This window comes from Mustelus asterias, chromosome 11 (assembly GCF_964213995.1).
Source record: "Mustelus asterias chromosome 11, sMusAst1.hap1.1, whole genome shotgun sequence".
Lineage (NCBI taxonomy): Eukaryota > Metazoa > Chordata > Chondrichthyes > Carcharhiniformes > Triakidae > Mustelus > Mustelus asterias.
Genome location: NC_135811.1, coordinates 27,793,336 through 27,817,200, shown reverse-complemented (window position 1 = coordinate 27,817,200; position 23,865 = coordinate 27,793,336). Strand labels below are relative to the sequence as shown.

The 23,865-nt window shown below is 45.1% G+C and overlaps 1 protein-coding gene across 1 annotated transcript in view; it reads left to right on the top strand.

Annotated features, from left to right (window-relative positions):
• Positions 1–22,720, top strand: part of plpp4 (phospholipid phosphatase 4) — a 206,401-nt gene extending 183,681 nt beyond the window's left edge. Inside the window, exon 7 of the mRNA XM_078224334.1 lies at positions 22,258–22,720. Within this exon, the coding sequence (XP_078080460.1) occupies positions 22,258–22,457 (200 nt within the window). The 3' untranslated portion in view covers positions 22,458–22,720. The remainder of the gene's footprint in view (positions 1–22,257) is intronic.
• Positions 22,721–23,865: the final 1,145 nt, after the last annotated feature.

Sequence of the window (23,865 nt, the reverse complement as noted above, 5' to 3'; positions counted from 1 at the left end):
TAAACCTCTATAACCTCTATAATACCAGTCACACCAACAATCATGGATGAATGTCCAAGGTGAGAGATAATTTAAACTTTAAGGGCAAATTCGATAGCTTTAAAGTGCGCTTATTTCAAGTAAAAATGCAATAGTAGGAAAAATCTGATCGCCTTCCTCAGGGTTAGATTGATCACTAATAAATTTTTGAAGAGAATGGAGTGGGAGATACAGCTCTTGCATCAAAAACAGAGAATGCTGGAAAATCTCAGCAGGTCTGACAGCATCTGCGGAGAGAGAATAGAGCCGATGTTTCGAGTCTGGATGACCCTTTGTTAGATCTAAAGACAAAGAAAATAGGGTGAGATTTATACTGTGAGGGTGATGGTGGGGGGTGGGGGGGGGGGGCCTGTAATTGATAGGAACGGCATAGACAAAAGGAATGTAAATAGGTGATGATGAGGACTAGGAATTGTGCTAAGAGTGTCCATTAAGAGATCGGAATGGCAGAACAAAGATGCAGAAAGTAGGAATGTGGCAGATGGCCCTAGTGTGTCGAGGGGGAGTGAAACAAGATGGAAAGCATGATATTGAAAGCAGAAAAATAAAAATATAAAGTGATAAAAATGGATTAATGAGATGAAAAGAAGAAATGAAATAAAATAAATGGGGTTGAGAAGGGAATGGCCAGGGTGGTGACTGGATGGCAGTAGGATAGTGGTGAAAACCAAGTGGTGTTTGTGCCCATGTATGCCATGTAAAGGGAATGCCCAATCACTGATCCCACAAAATCGGGTTGGGTATCTGTGGATTTTTGACCCCTGTGTTTTCATTAGACAGCCTCCATCAGAAAAAGTAACTGAGAGATAAGCTTCCCCCTCCACCTTAAAAACCATCCCATCCACCAGCACTGTGATCATCCCTCTCGCTCTCTGCTTCTTTGACTCAATATCGATTTTTTTCGTCCAAGTGCTTTGGAGCATTTTGGGCAGTGTTATTAGAGGGGTTGGTCATTTTATTTAATTCCTTATTTCTTGGCATTAAATAAAAAGCAAAGAAACGTTTAAAATTGGTAATATGTGATTCTCCTGGATTAAAATAAAGAGGATTTGTTAATATCTTCTCTTCCTTCGTAAAAGACACAGGGAACAATGGAACAAAATGATGCTTTCCAAATGTAAAACGTTTAGAATTGGATTTTCTCAGATTGTGCAGAAATCTTGTAGCATTGTAGCATTGTGTATTGAGTGACCGCCACATCATTCCTGTAAAGACTCCTACTCAGGAGCAGATGTCCCACGGGGAACAGAAGCAGCATTATGTATGTGTTGTCAGGAAGCAAAATGTTGGCAGTAAATGAAGAAAATACTAGAAATCCACAGCAGATCTGACAGTATTTATTTGGGGGGGGTGGGGGGGGAACATATGGCGGGTTTTTCAACCCCCCCCCCCCCCCCCCCCCCCGCCCCCCCCCCGCCCCACCCGCTCCCACGGTGTGTTTGCAGTGCTGGGGGCAGCGGCACGATCATCCAGTCCCACCGCTATCAATGGGGGTTTCCCATTGTTCACACCCTTGGGATCGTCGTCGGCAGGACCGGAAGAGCCCACCAGCGGGAGCGGCCGGAAAATCCCGCCCAAAGTTAAGGTTTCGGATCAGTGACCTTTCACCAGATGCATGGTCAGTGCCCCCTCATAGCCTGACACTCTTTTAAAACACAGACTTGTAAGCAAGCACCGCACTGATCAATAGTATCTACTGGCTTAGCGCGATTGGCAATGCTTAACAAGCTGTTAAGGATTTGTTAGGAACTAAATCAGCAAGTATTTGGATAAAGCTGAACGCTCAGCTTCCGCTTTGCACTGCTGTGAATGGAATGCAAATCTTTTTTTGGAATGCAAATTTTTTTATTTATTTAATCCAATTCAATCAAATCAAGTCCAATTCAGAGTCTCAACAAGTTGAGACATTCCCGATCCAAGCTGACAAGACAGGCTCTCACCTCCTGTCTTGGGCTTGACCTACATGATCCAAGCTGATTGGAGTCGGCATTGCACCTCCTCCAAGGCTTGACCTCATTTGCATCTTAGCCAAAAGGCCAAGATGCCGCTTTTAAAAATTGCTTCAAATGAAGCTAAAATGTAACCTAATGACTTCAAGCAAACACAGCATGTCGACACTACACTTGATCTTAGCCAAAAGGACGAGAAGCGATTTTTTGGAATGCAAATTTTTTTTTTATTTCAAAAATATACTTTGTTCATTAAAAAAAACTCTCAAATAAGCCACTGCAAAACGACATATCCAATAATTACAAACAGTGCAAAAAAACCAGTCATTTTTACAGTACAAAACGATGCTTATTTACACGACATTACATTCATTACATTTCAGTATTTGAAACTATATACATACATCATATTTTACTGTGTGCTTTTTGTTTTCCAGATTAGCACACAGTTACGCAGGCCGAGGGTGTTCTACGGTTACCGGGCCCTCGGTCTGCCTCGGTTGAAAGGCCTTACACAGTGGCCTTTCCCCATTGTGCCTATGCAGCGGCTGCCCCAAGCTTGAGCGCGTCCCTCAGCACGTAGTCCTGGACCTTGGAATGTGCCAGTCTGCAACACTCGGTCGAGGACATATCTTTCAACTGGAAGATCAGCAAGTTTCGGGCGGACCAAAGTGCGTCCTTCACCGAGTTGATGACCCTCCAGCAGCAGTTGATATTTGTCTCGGTGTGCGTCCCCGGAAACAGCCCGTAGAGCACAGAGTCCTGCGTCACCGAGCTGCTCGGGACGAACCGCGACAAATACCACTGCATCTCACTCCAGACCTTCTTTGCAAAGGCACATTCCACAAGGAGGTGTGCCACCGTCTCATCAGCCCTGCAGCCGCTTCGAGGGCAGCGTGCGGTGATGTTGAGACCTCGAGCGTGCATAAAGGATCTGACGGGAAGTGCCCTTCTCACCACCAGCCAAGCCAGGTCTTGGTGTTTGTTTGTGAGTTCTGGTGATGAGGCATTCTGCCAAATGACATTGACAGTCCGCTCAGGGAACCATCCGACAGGATCCTGCATCTCCTTTTCTCTCAGGGCCTCAAGGACATTACATGCTGACCACTGCTTGATTGCCATGTAGTCAAAGGTGTGTTTCCGAAAACATTTCTCCATGAAGGACAGGTGCTGCAGTACGGTCCAACTACTTGGAGCGTTCCGCGGCAATGTGGCCAGACCCATCCTCCGCAACACTTGGGACAGGTAGAACCTCAAAAGGTGGCACTTGCTGTTAGCGTACCGAGGATCTACACACAGCTTGATGCAGCCGCACACAAAGGTGGCCATCAGGATGAGGGCGGCGTTGGGAACGTTTTTCCCTCCGTTATCTAGAGATTTGTGCATCGCCTCCCTCTGGACACGATCCATCTTTGATCTCCAGATAAATTTGAAGATGGCCTGGGTCACTGCTGCTGCGCAGGACTTGGGGATTGGCCACACCTGCGCCACCTACAACAACACGGACAGTACCTCGCACCAGATGACCAGGTTTTTTCCGGTGATAGAGAGGGAGCGTTGCTCCCACAAGCCCAATTTTGTGCCTCGCTTTGGCGATGCGCTCTTCCCAGTTTTTGGCGCATGCCCCTGTCGCTCCAAACCATATCCCCAGCACCTTAAGGTAGCCTGGCCTGATGGTGAAGGGGAGAAAGGATCTGTCAAAGAACATGGCCTCGCTCTTGCCCCGGTTGACTTTGGCTCCCGAGGCCAGCTCGAACTGTTCACACACTTGGAGGAGCCTGCGAACAGATGAGGGGTCCGAGCAGAAGACAGCCAAGTCATCTATGTACAGGGAGGCTTTGACCTGCGTGCCTCCGCTGCCTGGGATTGTAACCCCTTTGATGCCTGGGTCCCTTCTGAGGGCCTCGGCAAAGGGTTCAATGCAATACACAAAAAGGACGGAGGAGAGAGGGCAGTCCTGCCTGACTCCAGACCTGACCTGAAACTTATCAGCACAACATCGTGGGCTGAAGGGCCTGTACTGTGCTGTACTGTTCTATGTTCTATGTTCTATCTGATTTCCACCCATTGATTGAAACTGCGCTACTGATGTCTGTGTAGAGCAGTTGGATCCAATTGCGGATTCCCTCCCCAAAGCCCATTTTGGAGAGCACATCCATCATGTAGCTGTGCGATATTCTGTCAAACGCCTTCTCCTGGTCTAGTCTGATGAGGCAGGTATCCACCTGCCTGTCCTGCACGTAGGTGATCATATCCCTGAGTAGCGCAAGGCTATCAGAGATCTTTCTGCTGGGTACAGCACAGGTTTGATCAGGATGGATCACTGACCCCAGAGCAGACTTGACCCGGTTGGCAATGACCTTGGGTAGAATTTTATAGTCCATGTTCAATAGTGAAATGGGTCGCCAATTTCTAATTTCTTCCCTTTCCCCCTTTGCTTGTGGATGAGGGTAATGATGCCCCAGTCACAGTACTGGCATATGTATGGCCCATATTACAGCTGGGAAGGACAGATGAGTTCGACTTTACAGAAACCTCTTTGATTGCAGGTGATGGCATGGGACAACTAAGATTTATAATGAAACACCATATAATCAGTTTGATCAAACTGTTCCAATTATTCCAATGATTTACATCCTTGTATCACAACCAGTCACGGAAATGGGATAACATCCCAGCCCCAATTCAAATGAGCAGAAATAGACAGTTTGCATAACATTGACCCACAGCCTATCAGCTTCACTCAGTTTCTCAATTCACTACATTCCCATCTTCCACCAATGAATATTTCTCATGATTTGAATTGTTTGAGGTGGTTACGAAGTTATACTTTTGTTCTTTGGCACGGTGGCACAGTGGTTAGCACTGCTGCCTCACAGCGCCAGGGACCCAGGTTCAATTCCGGCCTTGGGTGACTGTGTGGGGTTTGCATGTTCTCCCTGTATCTGCATAGGTTTCCTCCAGGTGCTCCAGTCTCCTCCCACACTCCAAAGATCTGCGGGTTAGGTGGATTGGCTATGTTAAATTGTCCCTAAGTGTCAGGGGGATTAGCAGGATGAATAAGTAGAATTGTGGAGATAGGGCCTGGGTGGGATTGTTGTCAATGCAGGCTCGATGGGTTAAATGGCCACCTTCTGTCCTGTAGGGATTCTATGATTCTGAGATTTCCAATCATGGCTGCTTGCACACAAATGGTTAAACCAGGTTTAAATGGTTTAAACTGATCTTTTATTTAATTAATGTAAAGACTGGAGGTGACATTCACGTTTAACTTTAGTTGTGCGCACAGATCTGAAGGACTTGGTTGGGAAGCGGAGTTTCTGTCATCCATCACAACACAGCAGACAAATCTAGATATTCCGAGGAAAATAGTCTGTCAAGGAGCTAATCAAGCGTGCAGATACAATTGCCAGATTTTAAAAATGACTATCAATGGGATGGCAGACTGTTGGGAGCCAGCGCTGGCAGAATGAAGATGCTGACTGCAAAATCTCTGCTCATTTGTTTTGTGAGTGATATTTGTGCTCAGGTCTGTGCACTATACTGTTTTGTGTTTATGATACAGAATTCTGAATTACTACTTTGAAGTACTATTCAACTTGTACATTTAGAAACAATTAGTGAGGTGTTTGGATATTTTTAGTTGGATCGCAGACATATCTTCAAAATAGAGAAGGATGCCAAAGAGATCTTCAGGTTCAGGCTTTTGAGCACTAAACTGAGATCCATGTGCTCTTTCAGGAGGGCACAATAAATCTCAGGGTACTGTGACGATATGGAGCCTTTAAGAAACGTATTTTAATCATGTTTCTCTGAAGTTTTTTCAAACAGGCCCCGATGTTTTATTGTTGCTGTGGTGTCTGAGCTGGTGTTGTTTAATTGTTGCTGAAGCAATATAATGGGCATCTTGTTTATTTTTAACCTGCAGTGTCCTGGGGTTTTATGACCCTTGTGGAATTGTTGGGTGGAACCTGATTGACAGGTCAGGTGGTACCTTGGGACAGTTATTTTTTACACAGGAAAAGTCCAAAGGTTTTGGTTTCATTTTGGGCAGAAACTGTTGGGCTATAGACTGAAAGCAGTGTTCTCTCTGTCTCTCTCTGGAGTGAAAATTCTGCCGCCTGTGAAGTGTCACTCGAAGCTAGAGACAAAGAGTGTCTCTGTCCCTCAAGGTGTGCTACAAGTTCCGCGGCTGGGAAGTCTCAGTTGTAATCCAACATTTCAAAGGACCAATTCACAGCAGGTGTTGCAAAGCCCAGCATCCCATGAGCATACTTGCTTTCTGTGCTAAGCTTAGAATGGGGTGTATGTTTGTGGGAGCTGTTTGATTTGGAACAGTATATTTAGCTGTTAAGGTTCATACAATATCAGGGTTGTTTATTTTGTACTTGGTAAAAGTTATGCTAATTTTTCTTGTTAACTGTGATCTTAAAGAAACTTTGTTTGATAAAAGCTTCATAGTGGGTCACTTGAATCATACCTGGAATGAAACATCATATTATCACCCATGCCAAATTCGAAGTGCAAAACCTATGGTCTAAGCTGACTTCATAAAACCCTTAGCATGGGTTATAACAATACTTTGTTGATGAAGCGCGGGGTACACAATGTTCCCTGTTATACCTGCCAATAGTTGGCTCTCAATCACCATCACTAAAACAGATTATCTGGCTGTTATCACATTGCTGTTTATGAGAGTTTGCTTTGTGTTGCTGCTCCCTCATTAGACCAGTGACTCCACTTCCAAAGTGCTTCATTGGCAGTAAAGCACTTTGAGATTTCCTGCGGTTGTGAAAGGTACAATATCAATGCAAGTCTTTTTTTCATTCGAGAGCAGGACTACCTGCAAGCCAAATAGCAAAAGCAGCAAGCGATAGCAGAGCTAAGCGCTGCCATAACCAATGGATCAGATCTAAGCTCTGCGATCCTGCCACATCCAGTCGTGAATGGTGATGGACAATTAAACAACTAACAGGAGGAGGAGGTTCCACAATTAGCTCCTTAATGATGGGGGAGTCCAGCACATCAATGCAAAATATAAAGCTGAAGCACTTGCACAGTTTTCAGTCAGAAGTGCTGAGTGGATGATCCATTTCTGCCTCCCCTGGAGTTTCCCAGTATCACAGATACCAGCCTTCAGCCAATTCGATTCACTCCACATGATATCAAGAAATGGCTGAAGGTATTGAACTGAAAAAGCTGATATTATTTCAGCAATATTACTGCAAACCTGTGTTCCAGAACTGGTATGCCCCTAACAAAGCTGTTCCAGTACAGCAACAATGCTGGCATCTCCCTGACAATCTGGAAAATCCACAAAAAGCAGGGCAAATCCAACCTGGTCGAATACCGGTCCATCAGTCTACTCTCAATCATCAGCAGTGCCGGAAGAAGCCATCAGCAGTGCTTTCAAGTGATACTCGGTCATAACCACGCACTCATTATCAGTTTAAGTTCTACTAAGACCACTAGCTCCTGACCTCATTACAACCTTGGTCCAAAAATAGGCAAAAGTTGAACTCAAGAGTGGAGGTGATTTTTATTCAAGATTTGCAGTACAGGGTATTTTCATTTTTTTTCTTCCCATCCATATCCTGAACTCAAGAGGTAAAGTGAGAGTGATGGCCCTTGACATCAAGGCAGTATTTAATCGAGTATGGTACCAAGGAGTTCTAGCAATACTGGAGCCAGTGTGAATCAGGGTGAATCTCTCCACTGGTTGGAGTCAAACCTGGCACAAAGGATGGTGGTTGTTAGAGGACAACTATCTCAGTTCCAGGACATCACAACAGGAGTTCCTCAGGGTAATGTCCTGGACTCAACCATCTTCATCAATGACTTTCCTTACCTCATAAGGTCAGAAATGGAGATATTTGTTGATGATCACACAATGTTCAGCACTATTCACAACTCCTCAGATACTGAAACAGTCCGTGTCCAAATGTAGCAAGATCTGGACAATATCCAGACTTGGGCTGAAAGTGGCAAGTAACATTCACGCAACACAAGTGCCAGGCAACAACCATCTCCAATTAAAGAGAATCTAAATATCGCCCATTGACATTCAATGGCATTACCGTTGCTGAATCCCCCACGATCAACACTTGGGAGTTACCATTGACCAAAATTCACCCAGACAAGCCATTTAATATTGCGCTACAAGAGCAGGTCAGAGGGTGGGAATCCTGTGGCGAGTAACTCTAACATGGCCTCTATGACTTGGATGAACAGGGCAATTGTGTGTCTTTAACTAATCAGATTTAAGCATAGCTATTGGAAGATGCAGAGTCTGATCCAGGAAGTGATGGAATATTTAACTCAATGACAAATCAGGCAAGGAAGCTAAATTTAAAGGGAAAGTAAGGTTGGATTAAGAGAGAGGATGAGAGATAAAAAAAAAGGCAGAAGTACATTTTTAAGATCAGCAAATGTTTAAATCTGCTGGATTGAGACCCCACGCTGATAAAATTAATCTTCAGCCCAAGAGAGGTAGCTTGGCAGTAATTAAGACTGAACGCACTGTTAAAAGAAGTACTCAGGCTAAATGTGGGCATGTCCTCACTTTCTATAGTGAGTTTACCCTGTATCTATGATTAAAGCTTTGGAAATTCCTGCTGTCCAATACATTGGGATGGGGAGCTGGGGATAAAGTGTCGTTTTTAATTGTTTATGGAGGAGTGGTCTATCTCGGACAGCAACTTCTAGATTTTCATGTTTAACCGAGTGCCTTTGCCCAAAGTAGCTGTCTAGTTCGTGCGTAACTACCTGTTAGCCTCATAGTTATTTCATTTTTACAATAAATCCTAGCCTATCATGTAAAGCAAATTACTTCTAAGCATTTGACGAAATGAAATTGCTTTTTGAAGAGCGTCGACTATCATTATGTGACAAAGCATCAGCTCCTTCTGTCCTGGCAACTTTCTCCAACCAGCAGTGAGGTGACTGGTCAGTTAATCTGTTTTTGAAGGCACTGGTTAAATTGGAAATGTTGGCCAAGACATCAACTTTGCTAGGTCCAATCACCAGTCAATTACACACACACACACACACACAATGAAAAGTGAAGCTGAAAGTGATTCAACTGTTAAACCAGACACAGGAAGAGGTGAGAAATTTGGAATCAAAATTAAAAGAAAAATGTTTGCTTGGGAGAGTGGAATTATGAGAATATTCATTCAAAATGCTTGAAGAGTGAGCATTACTCTTTGTATAAAAACCAATACATCCATGGAAATCAAACAACTGGTAACAGCATTATTAAAAATTTACATTTCTCCAGTTATCAAAATACATTTAGTTCACCTTGATACCCATTCACATCTGAGTTGATGGTTAGTTCAGCCATCCTGATGCAAGATTAAGGAAGTCGGTGAAGGCTTTTAATTAAAAATGGAACAGATCTGTACTAAAGGGATAGAACCTTTAAGAAATGTTTTGTTTTAATGATGTTCTCTGCAGCTTTAAGTTGTTTTGGTTTCATTGTTGCCGGGTCATCTGGTAGAAGTCCTTTTATTGCTACTTCAATGGCTTAAATGAGGTTTTATTATTTTCTTCTCTGGGATCTTTTATGACCTTGCATTGTGAAGTGGAAGATTGATTGACAAGTCAAAATCAGGTGGTTCCTCCCCAGAAAAAAATCTAAGAATTCATTTTTAGTTTCAGTTTAGAAGGGGGTGGACATCAAGCTGGGAAGCAATGCTTCTCTCTCTCCCTGGTTTTGGAAATTCTGCTGTTAGCTGGAAGCAAGGTTCCCAGTCTTCCTGCAGTAGAAAATCTGCTGTTGGCGGTTGGCTTGACTAGAGTCTCTCTCGCTGGTGTTCTGGGAAGCTGTTCTGACTCCAAGCTTATCTGTGTGCGCCTCAAGAGAACTGCAGCATTCAACCAAAGGACTAAATTCCAGTATCACGTGAGCATTTGTAGTTTCCGTGATAAACCTGTAGAAAGGGTTTTATTTATAGGATATTTTTTTGATTGGGACGTTGCCTATATTCAAGGGTTGTACAATATCATGATTGCTTTTTTCTTGGTGTAATTGGTAAAAGCTATTGCTAATTTTCTTTCTATACGTGTTAACTGTTTACTTAAATAAGCTTTATTTGATAAAAGGTCCTTAATAGGTCATTTGAATCATACCTGAAGTGAAATATCTCTTGCTCACTCTTAGCCAAACTCAAATTACAAAACTTACGATCCAGGCGGACTTCATAAAGCACTTTGGAATTTCTGACCTGAATTATAACAAGGGTCAAATTGATGTTTGTACAAGAATTTGAGATCTATTAATCTTCTTTGGATAGTTTCCAGATCATTACATCCCATTTTACCAAGACTGTATCTCACAGATGACAAATGCAGATTTTCTTAAAAGTGGATGTTACATTTTGTTTTAAACTCCATGTGAATCCTTTATACAATAGGGACCCAGGTTCAATTCTGACCTTGGGTGACTGTCTGTGTGGGGTTTGCACGTTCTCCCCGTGTCTGCATGGGTTTTCTCCGGGTGCTCCAGTTTCCTCTCACACTCCAAAGACGTGCAGGTTAGGTGGATTTGCCAGGCTAAATTACCCCTTAGTGTCTCAAGATATGTACAGTAAGAAGTCTCACAACACCAGGTTAAAGTCCAAGAGGTTTATTTGGATTCATGAGCTTTTGGAGTGCTACTTCTTCATCAGGTGAGTGATATGTAAGTTAGGGGGATCAGTGGGGTAAATACATGGAGTAATGCGGATAAGGCCTGGGTAAGATGCTCTGTTGGAGGGTCAGTGCAGACTCGATGGGCCGAATGGCCTCCTTCTGCACTGTAGGGATTCCATGATGCTATGATTGCATCGTCATTAACTATTTATTTCATGGTTTCACACAGAAAAGAGGCTGCCAAAATTCTAAAATTTAATTTTGAGCAGGGTTAGCAACACTCTGGGGAGGACTTTTACTACTGACAAGTCAACTTAAGAGAACAGCAAACTGGATCTGCCCAGTCAAAACTACTAACCTGTGTTTTGCATTACTGCTTGGAAAGAGTTTCCCCCTGCTGTTAAAAATACAACAGATTATATTCCTGGAAGCTACAATTTTCAGAAAATAAACTGTCATTTTGAAAAAGGTCATTCCATTTTTTTTTTATTGTAAGTTGATTGCAGGAAAATTGGAGGAAAATTCTGCCTGCATTACAGTTCCTCCTCCAGCTGTGGTGTTGCTTGGGGCTGAGGTTAAAGATGCACAGCCACACCTCAGAGGAGTTCAACTGAGAAAGCACTTAACTACAAGTAAGCAGCACCTATTAAAGACATTTGTTAGCAGAGCACTCTTTTGAAGCGTTGAATAGAAAATGGCAAATTAGGTAAAATGGCTGTGAAATTGGATTGGTCTTGAAAACGGGTCCGTGTAACTCCATGTCTGTTAGTTCCATCGCAAGCTGATTACTGCCTGTCAGTTGAAATTACTGGAGGGTGCAGCCAGTGCCAGTGCATGTTAAAGAACGGCTGCCCGCCTGAGCAGAGGGTTCAAAATCGTGGGAACTAGTATGTTAAAGCTTGCCTGTGCTACTTCAAAGGGGAGGTGCATTCTGAAAGGTGCTGGATGTCATTCTAAAAGTGTTTTTGGCATGAGGAACACTCAATAATGGCGGAAAATAGCGGAGAGGGGCTCCAAGATTTTCTGATGCAGCATTGGAAGTCTTGGTACATCTGGAGATGAGAGATGTCATTGATCCACAGGAGGTCAGGATCCTGGATATTGTTACCTTGTATATGATCCCACAGCAGCTAGATGTTGAGGGAATGGAGTACTTGTCAGTTGTGCTACATTTCAGAGGCACCCGCAAAGTGATGAGTTTGAAGCCAATGGCACCCTGTAGCATAAGGAATCCTCAGGAAGCCACCTTCTCACACTGCCTGCTTTTGTCTGTCTGACAATAGAGAATGAAATGTGTATTCAACTCCATTGGGGCACAGTGACCTCCCTTAAGCAACATTGGACAGCAAACTGGGAGATGTTTCAAATATTGTCTGCTTCAGTTGGAAGGAGGCAACTGCTGAAAGGTTTGGGGGCCATAGTCACATTCACAGCCACTGTCAATGCCATTCTGGCCCTGCTCTGAGATGGTGCTTGTGACTGCAGTAGATGGGAAAGGATAGCCCCGGACAAGTGGAGAAGTCTGACCCACTGTTTGTCATTGAGATCCGTGTCGGCGAATTGGTCCCTGAACACCCTGAGCAGATATGGGCCAGAATTTTACAATTGAGGATAGGACGCACCATCAACCTGGCCAAATGTAAAACCTTGTCAATTGATCATTGCGCACACAATTCTGAGGCTGGCGGGGTGTGGGTGCGAATCGGATGAATGCCCGCTGACAATTAAAGGGCCAACTAAGGTCATCGACAAGCCAATAGACAGGGATTTCACACTATCTGTACAATTTTCAGCTCGTCAAAACCATTGGGCGCTAATCACGTTCTTTTGCATTTCTTCATTCAAGGGTGGAGCAGCAACACTTTGTCATTGTAAACTAGTCATTGTTGAAGTATAGAGTTGTCTCTGAGTTTCTTAGCAATCCTTTAGCTTTTCAAACCTGCCTTTCAGCATTCCAGGACCTATTTATTTATTAGTCACAAGTAAGGTTTACATTAACACTGCAATTAAGTTACTGTGAAATTCCCCTAGTCGCCACATTCTGGCACCTGTTCAGGTCAATGCACCTAACCAGCACATCTTTCAGAATGCGGGAGGAAACCGGAGCACCCGGAGGAAACCCACGCAGACACAGGGAGAATGTGCAAACTCCACACAGACAGTGACCCGAGCCAGGAATTGAACCCGAGTCCCTGGCACTGTGAAGCAGCAGTGCTAACCACTGTGCTACCGTGCCGCCCTATCTCCTCTGGATGGTTCCTCATCTTCCCTGGACGGTTAACCTGAGGATTGGAGCACAGTGATCCCTCATGTACAAGGCACTGTGGTCCTCTGTATCTGGTCCACTGGGGATAGTGTATTCTGCTGGTGGCACCTCCTCTGAAGAGGAAGAGGAGGCCAGGAGGGAGAATAGGCCAGGTAAGCACAGGTAGCATCCCAAGGCAAGACCTTTAAGAGGAGAGGCACGGGCTCAGATGATACAGGGCCAGCAGGGATGCCAAGGTGGGAGGGAATGCCAAAGAGGCCACTACCGACTGGCTTGAGTCTCCAGGCAGCGCTCCAATTATATTTACATGTCTCATGTCCATTGCCACAGGGGGCTCGCCTCTCCAGGGACACAGTGACAGCAATATGTGTTAAGATTGGTTCCAAAAACACCTCTAACTGCGTGGCAGACACCTCATGCTGGTGACTTTGAAGGTCACGGTTGCCCTCAATTTCTACACCTCTGGTTCTTTCCAGGGCTCAGTGGGGGATCTGTGCTGTCTCTGTCAATCAGCTGCACACAGTCGTGTCAAGATGGTAACTGCTGCCATCTTTAAACACATCTGTACATTCATCCACCACCGGACAGATGAGGCCAGCCAGGCAGAGAGAGCACAAGGCTTTCCAGCGATGGCTGGTTTCCCCACATCCAAGGTGTAATAGAAGGCACTGCTGTGGCCATCAAGGCGCTCGCAGGAGAGCCCAGAGCTTTTGTAAACAGAAACGAGTTCCACTCAATGAATGTTCAGATCATCAAATTCTTCAAGGCTGTGCCCATTACCCTGGCAGCTCACATGATGCTTACATCTTGAGGCATTCACTGGTTCCAAGGCTGCTCGTGGATCCTGCACAATTGGACAGATGCCTCCCTTGGTGACAAGGACTATCCTTTGAAGATATTCCATCATCCAAGAACTGAGGCTGAGGAGGGATTCAACAGGAGTCATGCCTCCACAGGGGTAGTGGTGGACAGGACCATCGGGTGCTGAAGATGCGACTGATCCAGGGGAGCGCTGCAGTATCCTCCAAATCATGTCTCCCTCATAGTCATTGCTTGCACAACCTGGTTCTGGCAAAAGGGCCCCAGTGGAGGCTGAGGAAAGCGAGGCAGCTCCACAGGCCAGGGAGAATGACTCTAGTAATGGGTCAGAGGAAGAGCCTTGGGATTGCAGGGTGAAGACATCAAGGTGGATGACAGGAGCACTCAGGGGGCAGAGACATCCAGAATGCTTTGATAGTGCAAACCTTTAGCTGGGCATCCAAGCCATAGACACTTACTCGAGCCAATGGCACTATCTCCTCTGCAAACATTAAATGAGGGCTGAACCCAGAACAACAGCAGCATACAACCTCATACAGTTACAAGTCTGTGCAGAATCCAGCACCTATTCAAAGCACCCAGACAACTCAGCCCGTTAAAGAAAATGTTTATGTTACTTCACATGAACAGAAAAAGAATATACAAAATCTTCATCCCAACACAAACATCAACATTAACAAATAATGACATCTATGACACACTCCTCGTGTGTTCAAGGTGCCTTCAACTTGTGTCTTCAGGTGCTGCGTCCACTGTTGGCGCCCTGGGACCTCTCTGCTCTGCCAGTTTTTCACGCAAGTGTGATGCGTGCCCACCACTGCACATTACCCACGAAGCTGACAATCCAATGCCCACCATTGGGTGGGTATTTTGCACGGGTGCCTGGTTCCGAGGAATGGTGCGATGCTGGTGCAGGAGTTATGTCTTCTTGGGAGGTTCATGGGGTGCCCTCAGGGTCACCTATGGCTCCTATGTGAGGAAGGAAAGGACACCATCGCTAAATTCAATCATTAGCGTCACTCTGCTGGCTGGGTGGCCTGATGGACAATGGAGATATGCTGCATGGTGACACCTGTATTGGAGCTTCAGTGGGCACTCTGGGTTGAGAGAGCTCACTTGCTGATGAGAGGAGCACGTAGTGTTTCCTGTACCCACAGCACACTCAGCTGAGACCTGCACGCTTACCTGCTCTGGGGAACCCCGCTTCAGCATGGCCGGAGGAGCAAGATCGCCAGTGGCATTTCAACTCCAGTGCAGCATTTTCATGCTTGGTTAACTCAAGCAGATTTGGGACTCCCTCGCTGGTTCGGTGGCACTCTGCCACGTTGCGGTTTGTCTTCTCCTGACAGGGAACAATAGAAAGCTTGCTTTGGAGTTCCGTCTCCCTGAAGATCCATTTCCGATCCACCCTCCCCCTATCATCTGTGCATTTCAATGGCACACCTTCCCGCCAATACACTGAAGCCTATTATGTTGACATTCTAGCCTTGGCAGGGGGGGTTTCAGCACCAGTTGGCATACACACTCAGACCCCTGAGTCCACAGAGGAACAGGCATCTGACTGCACCTCTCCACACAGGTTCATGCCACCTCTGCACTTACCCTTGCCATCCAGACATGAACTTCTTATGACACTGAAGCCACCTGCGGTGCACTACATTGTGCCCACTGATCTCAGCAGTGACCAATGACCAGGCTTTTTTGGTCAAGAGGAGCGCCTTCTATTGCCATCCCTGGGCATGGATGTACCACCTGGCACTGACCTCCTCCACCAGGACTCCCAGACACTCATCGGGGAAATGGGGCACAGAGTGCCCATCTGACTTGCCCTCCCACCTTCCATTACCGCAAGTGCCTACGCCATTGCTGGACAACAGGAAAGTTATTATAATAGTTGTAGACAACTCCCTCAGCCATCCCCACAATTCCTGGCAGCTGTCAGGGAGCTGCCACTTCCATTTTAAACCCCCTCCCCACACCACTTCCCACTGGGTACCCATTGAACTCGGTGTCCAATGCGTTCCCTGTCCCCGCTCAATACCAGCCCAACTGGCAGACAGATGTCCCGCTGGGTGGGCTATAATCAGTCACCCAGTATAATATCACGTTAACAATACGGTCTTTGCTGGGAGCGGGTTTCAGACTTGTGTCTGGCCGCATTGACTTTGCACACTGAATGTTAAGTTTAGGCCAAGGCCTTCCACTGGGAGTTCTTCATCCCCCCAACTCCCCCTCTCACTTCAGCAACTTGTCCTGCTCTGTTTAACTACTAATCATCCTCTTGGTCATGTTGAATTGCAAGGGGAATGTCGACAAGTTCACCAGCCCATATCTGGAAGTAAATGGTTTGTGCAGAATCTTTGGCAGAGTCCTTCACCAAATGCCTTGGCACTCACTCCCTGGGGGCGATTCTCCCAAAAGTGCTGAATTGGTGAGAAAACTGTTCTAGATCCCAACAGTTCAGCTTCTCACCTGAATCACTGCACTCTGTGCACTGCAAAGGTCCCAATCATGAATCTCATTCAAAACCCAGGGGGAGTTTGACACTTCTGGAACTCTGCGCATGCGCAGTGGCCGCAAACTGTCAAACTCCCATTTGCTGGCCAGCCCAATTACTGGCCAGCCTGAGACCCCCGCAGTGCTGCCCCTCCGACCCCCCCTCCTGCCCACCCCCCCCCCCCCAGCCCGATTGTGGCCCCCACAACAATTCCCAGGCCAGCCCTGACCCATCCCCTGTCCCAGAGCGCCCCGATGCCCAGGCCCCACCCCCCAGCATTAGCGATTCCCCCCACCTCCCTCACCCCCATCCCCCACCACCCCAGAGGCAGCCCCCCCTCCCCCCTGGCAGACACCCCCCCCCCAGCCCGCCCCAATCACTGCCCCCCCTCCATCCCAGACCGATCCCAATGCAGAGTGGCAGTGGGAACCCCCAATCCCACCAGTTGCCCCTCGGCCCCAGCCCCTTGGCACTGCCCGATGGGCAGTGCCAAGGTGCCCCCTCAGCATGGGCACTTTGCCCCTTGGGCAGTGCCAGGGGCACAGGTTGGCACTGCCAAGGTGCCCATGCCCAGGGGACACCACCCTGGTGTCCACCCAGGTGACACTACCTGAAAGGTCCTGATAATTAACTTATCTACATATTTAAAATAACTTAAAAGATGATTTAAATTACTCACCTGCCTTACTGCCGGTTTCCAGCGTGGTCTGGCCGGCGACTGTTTGCTGGCTCTGGGAAGATGCGCGTGCATTCCCTGTGCATGCGCAAATCCCCATTCAAGACCGCAGATGCGTGTCTCCCAGCCGGACCCGCCAGGAAAATGTCGGGCGCGGATGGAAGAATCACGGCCCCTGTGTGTAAACCACACTGAAAACCACCTTCCACAAACACAGCAAGAGCCAATCACAATCAACCAGCAAGTAACCTGAAAATAGTTGATAATTGCTTTAAAGAGCAGAGTGGGAGGGGTGTCCTCCCTTCTGCTGGGGTCTGTTCAGCTGTGTGAGGTGAAGAGAGGGTGTGAGAGAGCATTGAGCTCCAATATAGTGACGCTGGCATCAAGTCTATGTTACATAGAATCATAGAATCCTACAGTGCAGAAAGAGGCCATTCGGCCCATCGAGTCTGCACCAACCACAATCCCACCCAGGCCCTATCCACATATCCCTACATATTTACCCACTAACCCCTCTAACCTATGCATCCCAGGACACTAAGGGGCAATTTAGAATGGCCAACCAACCTAACCCGCACATCTTTGGACTGTGGGAGGAAACCGGAGCACCTGGAGGAAACCCATGCAGACACAGGGAGAATGTGCAAACTCCACACAGACAGCGACCCGAGCCGGGAATCGAACCCGGGACCCTGGAGCTGTGAGGCAGCAGTGCTAACCACTGTGCTATCGTGCCGCCCAATGACCAGGCCGCTGGGCATCAGGATCTGTCAACTCTGCATCCTTCCAATGGATGCTTCCTGCGTGTGTGTGCATACCCTCACCAAAAGCTCACATCAGAAGTGTGCACATGTGCTGCAGATGCCATTTTAGAAGAAAGATAGAACTCTTAGCACCAAATCCAGGGGCGCCGAGGAATCAAATTTCAACCTTTCTGTTATACAAGAATACTTCTCATTGATCTCCATTCTTCCCCAACAATATGTTTCAAGTATCAGCTATTTTGCTGCATTCTTACAGATCCTGGGTGCACAGAACGGTGTTTTTAAAAAAATGAAATGTGTGTTTTCATTTATCCCAGTTTTTAGCTGCCTGGTCTCTTTCAATTCTCACCCAACCATTCACCAGAAACATGGGAACAACAAGCTCATAACATTAGTGAGGGATAAAGAGCAGGAGAGGGCAACTCTCTGCTGTTGTGATCATTTTAAGAAGTCCAACCAGGTGTATTGAAATTAACCTCTTTAGGGAATAGAGCTCAGTGAACTCTAACTGGAGCACTCTACCATTTGAGTTACTGGGTTACATGTTAAAAAAATGTTGACAAGTATGTTTATTTTATAGCTGGCAGTACTGGGAATAGCTTAAAAGTTAGCCCAAGAAACTGTGGCTGAAAGGCTTTTAATTGACAAGAACGTTCAAATCAATAACAAAAAAAAACCATCCGATCAGAGCACAGTAATTGTTAATTCAGTCATTGGTGTACATCCAAACAGGAATGCACTGCAGTGAATGTCTTATATAGTACAAGGGCTTCTTTGAGACAGAACTCCATCTGTTTGGAACACCAGATTGTGCTCACTGATGCAGAGACTTAGCGCATAGCGACACACCTCAGTTGCCTTGGAAGGATATAACAGCATCCACAGGAGTCTTTTACCCAACCAAATGCTCAAGGGTTTGCTTTATTTATTATTCTCAATGGGAAGCTTTCTTTGTTGAGAGATTAGTTAAGAGGAATGGGGAAACTGATTTGAGAGTAATGGGATGATCAGTCTGGAATGAACCCAAGTCTATTTGATTTTTTACAGCACTGTTTTCTCCTTGTTGAAATCCTGCAACTAATTTTTTTATTATTTATTCGTGGGACATGGGCAGCATTTATTATCCATCCTTAGTTGCCCGAGGGCAGTTGAGAGTCAACCACATTTCTGTGGCTCTGGAGTCACATGTAGTCCAGACCAGGTAAGGATGGCAGATTTCCTTACGTAAAGGATATTAGTGAATCAAATGGGTTTTTCCAACAATTAGCAATGGTTTCATGTCATCAGTAGATTTTTAATTCCAGATTTTTAAAATTGAATTCGAATTCTACCATGGCAGGGTTTGAACCTAGGTCCACAGAACATTAGTTGAGTTTCTGGATTAATAGTCGAGCAATAATGCGCATGGGCCATCATCTCTCCAATGGAATGGAAAAGGATTGGTCCTCAATGTGCCAGACATTAGCAGAGCACATCAACAGTAGTCGTATAGTACATTGATGACATATCCTTTTTGCAGTGACAGAGGTCCTCTCAACAGCAATTATTTTATAAAGTCTTCTCCAACTCTGTAACCATCCTGCAACTCATGCGCGTTACTCCCTGATAGCTTTGCCATTCACACAGCACTGAAGCGCTGTCTGTCCTCGCAGCCATGGCTACGCAGTGAGTCTCCCAGAGATGGTAAAGTCTTTTTTTAAAATTGAATGCGATTTAGATTGAGGTCTCAACCTAGCAGATAGCACAAGGGAAAACTACTGAGGATGCTGAAATCTGAAACAAAAACTGAAAATGCTGGAGAAACTCAGCAGGTCTAACAGATAACATCCTGATTTCAGAGGAGTGTGAGAATATACGTCGCTTGTCAAAGTAATTGGCAGTATTTCCATGTGCTTCTCCAATGAACTCTACAATTAAAAAGAATGGAATCAACAGAAGAATATGTTAGGAGAATTCTAGCTAATATCTAGAAACTGTTAGGACATTATTTGGGAGCAGAATGTAGATGAAAGCAATAAAAAATTCATTTTACAAGCAAAAGAGATGAAAGAGAGTAGAGTGCAGGTTTTTAAACTGCCTCTGTTGGTTCATATTTACTTTCTCTGATCATTTCCAAATGAACATAAGAAGTACTCTGTTGTGTCATGTTGACACATATTGCCTAGAGTAAATATATAATGCAGCAGAGTGCCCCATTTTCTATCATAAAACAACATACTGGTATATTTAATGTATTCATAATAATACACACATTTAATTAAACCTAAGCTTCTGATTAACTAAACAGCATTCGTTTAATCAATTGAAAATTTTTAGGATAGGAAAGCCATTAAAACTAATCCAACACTTTTAACTGTCAAATGGAAAGCAAGAATAGTTACTTCAAATAAAGAACAAAGTGCTGAGCCACTATTATTATTCCGGTGGAGATGGTAGCATAGTGGTGATGTCACTGGATAAGTAATCAAGCCTAATGCTCTGACGAGATGGGTTCAAATCCCATCACGGCAGCTGGTGGAACTTAAATTCACTTAATAAAATCTGGAGTTGAAAACTAATCATCTGTTGCCATAAAAACCCATCTGGTTCACTAATGTCCCTTCAGGGAAAGACCTAGTCTGACCTACATGTGACTCCAGCTCTGAAATGGCCTAGCAGATTGCCCAGTGCTAGGGATGGGCAACAAATGCTGGTCTTGACTGTGACACCCACATCCCGTGAAAGAATACATTTATTAAACAGTAGGTTTTATGTTGGAATAAGGTATCTATTAATGTATTCAACTGCAGCCTCGTGCTTTCATCCTTTTCCGTGATAAAACTTTAAATTATTCAGGCCAACTTCTATTTAGCACTGATGCACCAATAATTTATTAAGTGAATGACAAAGTACAGTACAGGTTTTAGTAATGAAAGCTGGTGTGACTGGCCTTTCAAAAATAATTATCTAGATTGAAGCAAAATGTTTTATACTTTCTGGTTTTTGGCGGGCAGGAACAGCAGAGAGAGCAGGGGGAGTCCCAAAACAGCGTTTACACGATAGATTTCCCTGCTTTATTGTTCCCCCCCCCCACCACCCACCCGGCCAGTGACATAATGAGGTTCCGGCCATGCACTAACTGAAACCCTATTTGAATATTTTTAAATACTATTAATGAGCCTCCCAGCTGTAACATTCCCCCCCCCCCCCCCCCCCGCCACCCACCAGCCTCAATGTAGGAAAGTCCCTGTACCCCACTCCCCCCATCCCTGGTGGTCTGACGTTGGCGTGATTTATAACAATTTTTTTTTAATGGGGAGCTGGCGATCAGGGCTCACAGATTAGTTCAGTTACCAAGGGGACGAGAGTCATGCCCGGGCACCACCCCCCAGGCAGTACCCAATACCAGGGCATTGGCTTCCGTTGGGGAGGTTCAGGTCGGAGGGAGGGTTCTGTGTCCATGGTTGAGGGGGGGGGCCATGTCATGTCGATGGGTGAGGGGGATGGGGTTCCTTCGTGGGTTCCAAGTCTGTGGGGTCATTCCTTTTTTAAATTTTTTTTTTAAACATCAGGCATCCTTTATTACAAAGTGTTCAAAAATCCAGTGGGAAAAGTCAGCAGCACAGGCAGTGGGCTACCCACCGCTTTTCATGCCCCATTGACACTTTGAAAGAAAAATTAGAAAGATCCGCTCTATATGTTGTCATTTGAACCACCTACCAACAAATGCATATTTCATTAAGTCAGTGAACTTTCAGGTGACGCCCCACCGAGAGTACTGTGTCCTGTCTGGCCACACTCTGGGCCATAAACCCAGATGTGGAGATGCCGGCGTTGGACTGGGGTTAACACAGTAAGAAGTCCCACAACACCAGGTTAAAGTCCAACAGGTTTATTTGGTAGCAAAAGCCACTCGCTTTCGGAGCGCTGCCCCTTCATCAGGTGAGTGGGAGTTCAAAACAGGTCAGGTGAGTTCAAAACACCCACTCACCTGACGAAGGGGCAGCGCTCCGAAAGCTAGTGGCTTTTGCTACCAAATAAACTTGTTGGACTTTAACCTGGTGTTGTCAGACTTCTTACCATAAACACAGGAAAGAGTTTGAGGGCGTGTCACTAGATTAATACGTTGTTTAAACTATTTAGCTGTCACATTAAAGGCTCAGGGAGATGAATTCCTTTTACTCTTTGGAGAGACCCACTTGACCTTATTAAAAATGATGAAGGATCTAGACTGTGTACAGGTGGACATATTAATTATTTGAATTAGCCAAGTTAAGGAGAACAAGGGAGGATGTGTATAAGTTGCATAATCATAACGTGCTTTTTTTGGGCCACTGGTCATTGAAATAGGTTGCTAACTTATGCAGATTCGCAACCAATATTTGAAAGTAAGTTGAGCAAACTCCTAAGCTGGAGAAGCTGACGAAAGGTAGGCGCTATGTTGGTGATGAACATCATGGCTATGATTACTTCTGAGAACTGCTTTTTGATCACCTTCAGATGTTCCCTTCAAAGTAGGCTGGGGATTGGAAAAAAAACTCAGTTCTAAATAGGACAGATCTGATGGACTTGCGGATGTCATTGTCTTTGTATGTTCCCACTGACTCAGGATTTGGGTTTTTTTTGTATTACAGATGCATTGGTCGGCGCCTTTATTGGCATTATTTTTGCCTACCTTGCCTACAGACAACACTATCCATCACTGAATCACACAGAATGTCACAAACCGCATGTCTGTCTCATGATTCAGGTATCAGCTGAACAGGATGAAGTCTGCACTCCAGACAAAGCAACCAGCTTGACTTTACAGGGATTAAATGAAGGCCCTGTATGACTACACTTCTGACATGGACAATTATTCCTTCTAACATTCCGCATAAATCAAAACAAAATCTATTTAAAGAAACAAATAAAAAAAAACCATCGTATATCACCATCATGTACTTTTGTCCTTCACATCTTCATTTTGAAAGCAAACTTTGAAAGTAAAATAGGTTGTTACAAAAGTGACATGCATGTATGTCATCTGAGTTAAGAAATTCATTTTCAAAAGGTTATCAGATATTAAACAATGGCAAAGAGCATTAAATGCATAGCAAATCAGAAAAATGGTTTTGAATGAAAAGTAATTACAGTGTAAGATTGAAGTAGCAGAATGGTTTTTGCACAATATTGGAAAGAAAATGCTTTAATTAAATATAATTACGATGTGGACAGTATGAAGAGATCATGTATAAAGTCTTGATTAAAATGTAATTAAAATCTTTGATGGATGAAACGATTATAGAAGCTTGCATTGGGAATGTAATTGCGAATGATAGGAAGTGAGATACAAGTCCTAATCTGAATAAATGTATTGAAATTTCATTTTTCTAGGCTGAACCGACGTGGTATTATTCATTAAACTTGAAATTGTTCAAAACTGTGTTTTTTGCATAGATTTTATATCAGTTGTTTTATCAAGCTGCAATAATAGTCTGTCTTTAATTTGAAAATTTGGTTTAAATTTTTATGACCTGGAATCATAGAATCCCTACAGTGCAGGAGGAGGCCATTTGGCCCATTGAGTCTGCACCGACCATAATCCCACCCAGGCCCTATCCCCATTACCCTAGCTAATCCCCCTGACATTAAGGGGCAATTTAGCATGGCCAATCCATCTAACTCACACATCTTTGGACTGTGGGAGGAAACCAGAGCACCCGGTGGAAACCCACGCAGACATGGGGAGAATGTGCAAATTCCACACAGACAGTGACCCAAGCCGGGAATCGAACCCGGGTCTCTGGCACTGTGAGGCAGCAGTGCTAACCACTGTCACCCCACTTTATCCATCACCTAACTGCCCTGTATTGCCTGATGTGTGCATTGCCTGGTCTTATACCTTTGTGAACTAGTGTGAAAAATTCACAGTCTACTTTTTAACTATTTAGATCTCAATTCTGAGATTAATCTTCAACTTCTAGACAAGCAAATAGAGCTAAATTTGTTAGCCCCAAAAGGAGGCGCAGGTATTGCGATGAACAGTTAACCCACGTCCTTTGATTACAATGCACCAAATTTGCAGTGGCTGCCTGTTTCCGATCAGCGCTGAGTGGGGTGGACAGAACAGATTTTCAGACATTTCACTGGACGTCTTGCTGGAGGAACTGGAAAGCAGAGGTGTCCTGTATCTGTAGAAGGGAATGTGACCCTCCCACCCTGCCCCGCCCCGCAGATACACACTCAAAAGGCAGTGGCAG